Source organism: Thunnus albacares, chromosome 9, assembly GCF_914725855.1.
Source record: "Thunnus albacares chromosome 9, fThuAlb1.1, whole genome shotgun sequence".
In the NCBI taxonomy this organism is placed as follows: Eukaryota; Metazoa; Chordata; class Actinopteri; order Scombriformes; family Scombridae; genus Thunnus; species Thunnus albacares.
The window spans coordinates 1,577,475-1,587,474 of record NC_058114.1 but is presented as its reverse complement, the minus strand read 5'-3'; the positions used below and the strand labels follow the sequence as shown (position 1 = coordinate 1,587,474).

The 10,000-nt window shown below is 43.5% G+C and overlaps 1 protein-coding gene across 2 annotated transcripts in view; it reads right to left on the bottom strand.

Annotated features, from left to right (window-relative positions):
* nfia (nuclear factor I/A) overlaps nt 1-10,000 on the bottom strand; it is a gene marked incomplete at its 5' end in the record, with an annotated part of 48,613 nt that overhangs the window by 6,874 nt on the left and 31,739 nt on the right. Inside the window, 3 exon segments of one of the 2 annotated variants that reach the window (XM_044360920.1) lie at nt 2,727-2,815; nt 3,432-3,597; nt 5,832-6,010. In XM_044360920.1, the coding sequence (XP_044216855.1) occupies nt 2,727-2,815; nt 3,432-3,597; nt 5,832-6,010 (434 nt within the window). 2 annotated transcript variants of the gene reach the window in all.

Here is a 10,000-nt window from a genome sequence, read left to right as displayed (position 1 = left end):
TGACAGTCAATAAATCGACAGCCTCGTTCACTGCAGGCTGCCACACACACACACACACACACACACACACACACACACACACACACACACACACACACACACACACACACACCAAAGCAATCAAACATGTCTCGATTGTCAACACAGGACTCCCACCTCACTGTCGTCTCACTGCACTGTGTGTGTGTGTGTGTGTGTGTGTGTGTGTGTGTGTGTGTGTGTGTGTGTGTGTGTGTGTGTGTGTGTGTGAGGGGGGGTGGGGGGGGGGATGAGTTAAGTCAAGGCTGCCCAATCGTTACACTCTTCATAAATCAGCTGGCAAACAGACCCTGACCTGAACACACACACACACACACACACACACACACACACACACACACACACACACAGATAGTACTCTGTTAATGTGGATGCTGCGTTCACTGACCAGCTGCTCTGCAGTAAATGTTACTGGCCTGAAGTAAAGTGCTGCTTTCTTTTCTCATCATCATATTTGTTTACAGCCACTTACATCAAGGCCACAACAAAATCCTGCTCTCTGATTGGCCCGGCAGGTGTCTGTTCACACCTCAGACACATCGTTCAGGTCAACAGTTTAACCTCCTCTTTTAAATCAGAGCTCCACTGCGGGTAACCATAGCAACAGTAGCGATGCTTCAGGCTCTGTTAGTAGTTAACTAGTTGAAACATGTGAAAAGACTTCAGCCTTCAAACGTCCTCAAAACACAAACAAGCAACAAAACATTTGTTTACATCCTGACTTCATGTTCATGTATTCATACAGATCAGAACCACACTGAAACACATCTATATTCAACCAGAAAACAAGCAGTAGCTTCTATAGAGAGCTACACATCTGACTGTATTTACACTATATACACATTTATACAACAGTGATGTCATAAAAAGATCCTCATGTGCTGCCTGTTGTTGGTGTTTTTATCTCAGTGTGTCTGTTGTGTTCATGTGTCTGCTGAAGAGTTTTGAAGATGTGGACTCGTGCAGGAAACCAGTCGTAACTGTAATATTCTTTCCAGCAGATGTTGGAGACTGGAAAAGAGCGTCAGACCCTGTTTACACTACGGCATTAAAACGTGATCTGTTTACATTATCCACTTTTTGTTACTATACTTCAACCTGCAGCTTCAACAGGGAAACACAAAGACTGTAAATGTGTCAGATATCCAGTTGATATGACGAACTCAGACTGATGAAGCTTTGCTTGGAGACAATAAAAGGCATTTCTACATTTATTCAGTAACTACAGCAACCAATATACAAAATCCAGGAGATAATTAAATTCTGCCAGAACATCAACAGGTCTAAACAGATAAATATGATTATCATGGACTTAATTACTTGAATAACCTTTTAATCAACCAACTCACATTTCCTTTCTTTCTTTCTTTCTTTCCAAAGACAGACATTAAATTTAACTGCTGCTGTTGGCATTTCATTTTTATGAAGTGCTGCTCGCTCAGTCAGACAGCAGTTTCTCAACTGTGCATGTGTGTAACACGTCTGCGTCCACAGATGTACTCTATAGAGCCACGTATGCAGACTGTCTGTGATACTGATCACTGGCAGGTTACTGGACTATATCAGGTATGTACGCTGGATCTAATAGGCACAGTTCTGGATTAACAGAAACCCAAGTACCACCTCCTAGTTACACCTTTCTAGTTAACGGACCAAATATGGTGTCACCCAACGATTGGTCTGAAGTCACATGACCATATATCCAACCCGTCATTGGCTGATATGTGTCTGGATGTATATGACTGGTTTTCATACCCAACTTCCTTTATTTAAATGTTGTTTGTAATGTGTTTGATGATGACCCCTGATGAAGGCCACAAGCCGAAACGCGTCGGTCAACTAATAAAGTTGTTCTTCATACTACGAGTGTTGCTGGAGTTCTGATCTCTCCACCTTAACCATGTTGCACAGATGGTTTGTGTTTTGGACGTTCAGGTTGGTCACCAGGATCCTGATGAAAAGGTTCAAACTGACTCAATCAGACAAACAGGAAGTACAGTCTCTGCTGGTCTGACAATCTTACAGATCGCCGCTACGTTCAGATCAAAGTTATCGTCAATGATCGTGACGAGATACTTGTAGCTCTATAATTATATCTACTCCCTGACCTTTGACCTGACCTTTGATGTCTTTTAGTAATATTCAGCCTCAGAAAATGATCATCACACCAGCGAACAAAGTCGTCAACAACAGGCCTGTGAGACGTTGTCTCTTCATCTACACTGATGATAACAGCGTCTATCACTAAACTGACTCCTACAGTCGTTGGTATAGAGGATGTCCAGTAAAGGTGACGAGGAACCGTTAACCCTGATCGTCCGGGGCCTACATGTCAGGAAATCTACAATCCACCTAACATCAAAATCAAAAAGAGACAGCAGTTTATTGGCTAAAATGGGACAAAAAGTCAATAAATAAAAGTCTTGAATGCATTACACTGAAAGCACATTTGAAGGATCTTTTAATATCCAGTATGAAGTGTTCACATGGACACCTGACTGCTGTTTAACACACACTTTAAGGCCAGGTGTAAACGGAGCCTTAGTGAGGTCCGGCTCATCGGTGCCGGTCGAGCACGGAGGGAAACATAAACTGACGCTGCAGGTTAAGATTGTCTTCAGTGGAACTAAAGCAGGATAAACAACAGAGCCAGACCAACATCAGGTGTGTGTGTGTGTGTGTGTTACCTGTGGCTGCTGAGGGATGTTAAAGCCGGGGTCTCTGGGTCCGACGCTGACGAACCGCTGGGCTGGAGATGTAGTGGGGGTGGAGTAAGCTGTGTCACACAAACATACACGCAGTTAAGATGACAGTCATTAAGATGAGCGAAGTCTAGTCGAGACTCAAGAATCTGGAAACTGAAGATAAATAAATAAACAGATGAACATGGATGACTCTTCTCTCACAATGACCCAGAGATGAAACATTATGCTGTTAAAACTTTGGTTCATTTTGTGTCGATGCTGCTGTTAAGTTCACTGACAGACGAGTAAAGTTTTGAAAGATGTAAGACAGACGGATTTTAAGCTCTGCTCTGGTTTCCAGGATAAAAACAAAAGCAATAAATAAAAACATATATTCATGTGTTGTTGATGAGTGTCAGCAGGATTAAATATTTTGGCATTGAATGTGTCTGTTTTTGCCAAAATAAGAGAAAGCCTGAGGACAAATATATATATATATATATATATATATATAATCCAAACACAATCACTGTTTTAAGATTAAGAATCAAGTAAATATTAGATTAATAATTTAACAAACTGTGATATTGATGTGTTTTTTTATTGTTGTGGAGGCGTTATGGCCTCCAGGAGAAGATGTTCTCAATATGAATGTATATAATAATTTATGCATGTCGAGTTGAATGAGTTAAAAGTTGCTGCACTCACTGGGTGAGGTGGGTGAGTTGCCTCCCCCCTCGGTGGAGGAGGTGGAGGGCGGCTTGGCGTCGACGGGCAGCGGGACGGGACGGGCCATCGGGGGAGGAGGAGGGGGAGGCAGCATGGGCGTCGGCAGGAAAGGGTTGTGGACCTTTCCCTGGGAGCTACCATTAGGCTGAAGAGGGAGGGGACACACACACACACACACACACACACACACACACACAAACACAATTAATAAGCATTAAATACAAACATATAAACGATACACGCTACAGATAAACATCAACAGGTCGGTCACACAGCTAACCTGTAACAGCTCAACTCTCTGCTGTCCTCTGAGTGAGTGTAAGTGTGTGTGTGTGTGAGTGTGTGTGTGAGTGTGTGTGTGAGTGTGTGTGTGAGTGTGTGTGAGTGTGTGTGAGTGTGTCAGCACTTTTCCTGGCTGGTCATAAAGAATTCTGCTGCTGCTCGCATTTTATCCTGCTAATCTATAAGCATAATACCTCGCTTCACCTCTGCCTCCTTCTGTCTCTGCTCTTTCCCTCCACATATACAGAACATACTGTTCTCCACACAGCAATATCATGTATGAATGTGTGTGTGTGTGTGTGTGTTTGTGTGTGTTTTATTTGTGTATTTGCTTTATCTGCAGGTGTGTTTCCATCCACCTGTTTTATGCATGAAAGAAAAAATTTACAAAAAAGTGTTTCCTGTTGTCTGAGGTGTGACAGCAGCTCAAATATAAACAGACTGAGCCAATAAATGATGACGTCATGAATCATGTGACTTAAACGTCACTGCAGATCTGTGTGGAGTGATGATGAGGAGACTGTAACCTTCCTCACATGAACACGTGAAACTAACAACCATCGTTTGAGCTTCGACTGTCGCTCTTCTTCTGCAGCGGTTTAATGGCACCAACTCCCGATTAATTACCTCCAACATTTATTTGAATGTTCATTTGTCCGTCGCATCACACTTCTTAACATCAGACACATGTTAGAGTTGAGTTGGCTGAGATAAAGCTGCTGCTGCTGTTCTGGAGAGTTTACATCTGTGTGATCATGTGATCGCTGCTGATGCTGCTGCAAACAAAGCTAAAGTTTTGTTCCAGCTAACATCCTGTAGCTCAGTTAAAGCAACCGGCGCTCACTTTAAAACACGACATTCATCAGGATGAATTCATGCAGATGACCTTTGTTGAAGGTCTGAGGATTGAAACATCGTTTTTGACGTCTGTCGCTCACAACATCTCGAAGAACAAATATGCTTCCATTTTATTAAATGTATCACTGATACAAACATACTGATAGACACTGACTCTAAACATAACCTGCTGTTTAAATCACACATAACTTATTAACAGTATCTATGGTGATCGGTCAATCCTCCTCCTGTTGTTTGCTGGTTTCACTACAGCAGTGAATGAATAAATAACCTACAAGCACCATCAGTATCTCCTCCTGAATCCTACATGCAAACTATTGTAGTTGAGTAAACTGGTGAAGACAGAGACGTGTGAATGCTGCTTCAGTGGTTCTTACACGCTGCTCACGTCTGGTTGTTTATGTGGATTCCCAGTAAGACTTTAATGGTCTGAATGCAGGAACTGTTTAGAAAGTAACAGCCACTGAAAACAGTTTGCATCACAAACATGTAAGTCAAGCATGTTCCTCCTTCAAGAGCAGATGTCTGTGAGGATTTTTACACCAATCACACGGTGCCAAAAGGAGACGGATCAGTATTACAGTGTAGATAAAAGTCTGGACGTGAAGCTGCAGATTTTGTCACTCGAGTGTTTCTTTAAAAAGTTCAGACGGAAAAATTTGCAGCAGCGTTTTAGGGAGGAGAAGTTTATATGACGTTGTACTTTATCACTTATTTATCAGCCTACATATAACAGCAGGTCAAGTTTGTAGTTTTTAGTACATCTGCAAAAAAAAAAAGAAAAACAGACAGTGTGTGTGTGTGTGTGTGTGTGTGTGTGTGTGTGTGTCTGTGTGTGTGTGTGTGTGTGTGGTAGGGGTGGTGGAGGGTGTATTGATTCAGTGTCTAGACGCAGATATATCAACTATCTCACTGCAGACAGAAGGCCACACACGCGCGTGTACACACACACACACACACACACACACACACACACACACACACACACACACACACACACACACTGCAGTGTTTTCTGCTCCAGCCCTGCAAACAGATACTGATCCCACCTTTGCAGAGGTGGAAAACCCAGCTCAGATGTGTCAGGTTTGTGTGTTTGTGTGTGTGTGTGTGTGTTTTTCTGTACTAGTTGTGTGTGTGTGTGTGTGTATGTGTGTGTGTTTCTGTATTAGTGTGTGTGTGTGTGTGTGTGTGTGTGTGTTTCTGTATTAGTGTGTGTGTGTGTGTGTGTGTGCTTACGTTGAGGAAGCCCACCTGTCCGGCCTGTTGGGCGGAGTCAGGACAGACCAGCTGGACGAACTCCTTGAGCGTCTCCTGTGGGTGATACCTGATGGCCGGGTGGGAGAAGTAGGAGCCGGGCTGCTGCAGGATGGGGGAGGAGGAGAAGTGGAGGCTGGAGGGGGGGGCGTGGGGGCTCGCTGTGGGGAGGGAGGGAGAGAGACATAGAGAGAAAATTATTAAGAGAAAGAAGAGTTGGTAGAGCGAGGTAGAGAGTTGGTTGAAGGTGGGGGGAGGACGGAGGAGTAAAGCCGGGGGGGGGGGTGGAGTAAAGAGAGGGGGGAGGGGCATTTAGAGTTGATTAAAAGGGGGCGTGGCTTAACATGCAAATACAAGATGGACAAACAGCAAACAGCAGAGCAGATGAAACAACAGACAACGATGCATCTCTCACACCCAGCTGTCAATCAAAAACACTTTGTTGCTCCTCCTCTCCTCCTTTCCTCCCTCCTTCTCCTATCACCTCCTCTCTCTCCTTTCCTCCTTTCCTTATTTCCTCATTTCTCTTTCCCTCTCATCTTCTGTCTTTATTACTCCTTCCCTTCTCTTTACTTCTTACCTCTACTTTCTCATTTCCTCCTTTTCTTTCCTTGTTTCCTTCCCTCCTCCTCTCATCTTCTTTCCTCTCCTCTCCTGTTTCCATCCGTCCTTTTATCTCCTATCTCTTCATCATCTTGTGATTCCTTTTCTCCTTTCATATCTCTTCTTCCCTCTCATCTATTTATTATTTCCTCCTCTCTATTTTCTCCTTTCCTTTCAGTATTTCCTCCTTTCCTCCTTCTTTTCATCTCTTCTTTCCCTCTCTCCTGTTTTCCTCCTTTTCCTCCTCTCCTCTCTTGTTTCATCCTGTCTTGTCTCCTCTTCTCGTTTCCTTGTCCTCCTCTCATCTTATCATCTCCTCTCCTCTCTAATCTAATTAAGACTCTAATTGGTCTAATATTCTCTGATTGCTCATTAGTGGACGAGGCCTCGTTAAGGACTGTGATGTATAGAGCGCTGAGGAGAGAGAGAGAGAGAGAGAGAGAGAGGAGAGAAAAAGAGATATAAAAGAAGCCAGAGAGAGAGAGAGAGAGAGAGAGAGAGAGGGAGAGAGAGAGAGAGAGAGAGAGAGGGATGGAGAGTTAAAGCTGCTGCACTAATTCACTTTAAGTCTGCTGTGATTTATCACTCTGACAATACACACTGACCGAGTGTGTGTGTGTGTGTGTGTGTGTGTGTGTGTGTGTGTGTGTGTGTGTGTGTGTGTGTGTGTGTATACCCTGCGGCCAATGTATTTACAGTAATCATTGGATGGATGGCTTTCTCTGCCCTCTTTCTCTCTCTCTCTCACACACACACACACACACACACACACAAAGAGACACAGTGTACATTAATAGGAATGATCTCACTCAGTGTGCAGGCATGCACAACCACCTGTGTGTGTGTGTGTGTGTGTGTGTGTGTGGTTGAGCAACATTTAAATCCTTTCAGGTGAAGGAATGAGTGAGTCTATAGAGAAAAACACCAATGAGACATTCACAATGAGCCACACACACACACACACACACACACACACACACACACACACACATTTAGCTTTACTCAACACAAGTTGTGTTATAAAAATCAAAATGTAGATCAGCATTTAAACATATATTAATAAATGCTTTATAATACGCTATAATCTACTTATGAGCAGATCCTTGGACATCTTAAAGGACTCATATTCTGTACATTTCCAGGTCTATATTTATATTCTGGGGCTCTACTGGAATATCTTTGTATGATTTCCAGTTAAAAACTCCTTATTTATCTTCTACTGGTCCTCAGTTCAGCCTCTGTCTGAAACAGGCCGTTTTAGCTCCTGTCTCTTTAAGGCCCCGCCTCCTGATGAGCCCGCTCTGTTCTGATTGGTCAGCTTCAAAGATTACAGAACGGACGTCATCCCATTGGAAAAGTTAAAAAACACTGCAAACGCACTTAGTGCAGCTGAAACCTGGGTTTTGTCTTCCAGACAGCATCTCTACAGACGGGACCAGTACTGTACCTTCACCTCCAACATCCAACATCACAGCAGGTTATAAATGACAGTAAAAGTCATTAAAGCTCTGCTACGCTAACATTATGCTGCTCCGCTCTGCTAACATTATGTGGCTCCGCTACGCTAACATTATGCTGCTCCGCTCTGCTAACATTATGCGGCTCCACTCCATTAACATTATGCTGCTCCGCTCTGCTAACATTATGCGGCTCCACTACGTTAACATTATGCTGCTCCGCTCTGCTAACATTATGCTGCTCTGCTCTGCTAACATTATGCTGCTCCGCTCTGCTAACATTATGCTGCTCCGCTCTGCTAACATTATGCTGCTCTGCTCTGCTAACATTATGCTGCTCCGCTCTGCTAACATTATGCTGCTCCACTACGTTAACATTATGCTGCTCCGCTCTGCTAACATTATGCTGCTCCACTACGTTAACATTATGCTGCTCCGCTCTGCTAACATTATGCGGCTCCACTACGTTAACATTATGCTGCTCCGCTACACTAACATTATGCTGCTCCACTCCGTTAACATTATGCTGCTCCGCTACGCTAACATTATGCTGTTTTGGGAGTAGTCATGCCGAGCCATGACTTCATTACACAGCAGGGCAAAGTAAAATAAGTAGTTTACCTGTTGGAGGTATGCTGGTCGTCTGCAGCTCTTCATCAAACATCATCATCACTGTGGCTGTTTCTGCTTGTACTCTTCCTCTCTGCTTTATTTATAACTAATCTGCTCAGCAAAAAGCTCCAAATATCTCCACATGTTGTTTCGACTGATTTTTAGCGCCGCTAACGAAGCTACGCTAATTCAATGAGGAACGTATTTCATTTCCTGTAAATTCTTCACAATAAAAGCCTTTAAAAGTCATTTAAAAGCTTTTAATTTGATTGGTCTGAGGCTTATAGGTGAAAGACTGTATATAGAAATTATATCGAGATATGGGATAAATAACACAACATATTGTTGAGTGAGGTTCAATTCCAAGGCTGAAGTTTAAGTTATTTACATCACTACAGATATCAGAAGGACTTTAAATCAAGTTTCTTACTTCTAGAAGTTTCGGTTTCACGTCAGCTCTCTGTTTAAAAACGTCTGACCGAGTCTGGAGCTAAAAATGTAAAGTTCTCTCTGCTGAACTTACAGACATGAAATTGATATCGATCGCCCCCCCGCAAGACAGAAAACACAACGATTTTCCAAAATGTCTGAGTCTTCCTTTAACAACTCAGCAACAGCAGCGTGTGTGTGTGTGTGTGTGTGTGTGTGTGTGTGTGTGTGTGTGGTATTGAGGACTGGCGGCCTGCATGTCGAACACAGAAGAAAGGGTCGGGATTAGTTCCACTTTGCAAATTGCCTCGCTTCACTGCCTCAGACGCCCTCCTCCTCCTCCTCCTCCTCCTCCTCCTCCTCCTCCTCCTCCTCTCTCCTGCCAACTTTTCCTTGAAGAAGATATTTGCCATCAAGAGGTGGATTGATAAACGATAAGAAGGAGGAGAGGATTCAGAATGGCAGAGCTCCTTCATTTGACACCGCAGAGGAAGATGAGGAGAAGGATGAAGGCTGGAGGGATGGGGAGGAGGACGAGGAGGAAGAAGAAGGTGAGAAGGTACAGGAGGAGGAAGAGGAGGAGGAGAAAATAGAAAAGAGGTGGACTGAAGGAGGACCTCAGTCTGATGGTGTAGAGTCATCTGGAGAAGATCCAGCTGATGAGGATTAATAACTGCGTTTATGTTTTTTAGAATTACATTTTAGAGAAACAGGAAGTTGACAGAAGTGTGCCCACTCCAGCTCTCTCTCAGCCCTGCGGGAGTTCAGCTGCTCCCATCAGCTCACAAATCATTTTCAATCCTCTAATCTGCTCCAACATGAGCAGGATTTTCCTCCCACCGACTGCTGGAAAACGTTCAGGAATAACAAACAGCGTCACAAACATCCACATCTGTCGGAAGGAGAAGTTCTCCCGACTCAAACCGAGACCCGACCAGAATGACCCCAGCATAGGACAATAGTTTATTCTGGATATTACGTTTCAAAAAGTGGAGTCGTCTTATATTCGAGGATGAAACAATTATTCATTTTCTTTTTGAATGGAAAGAG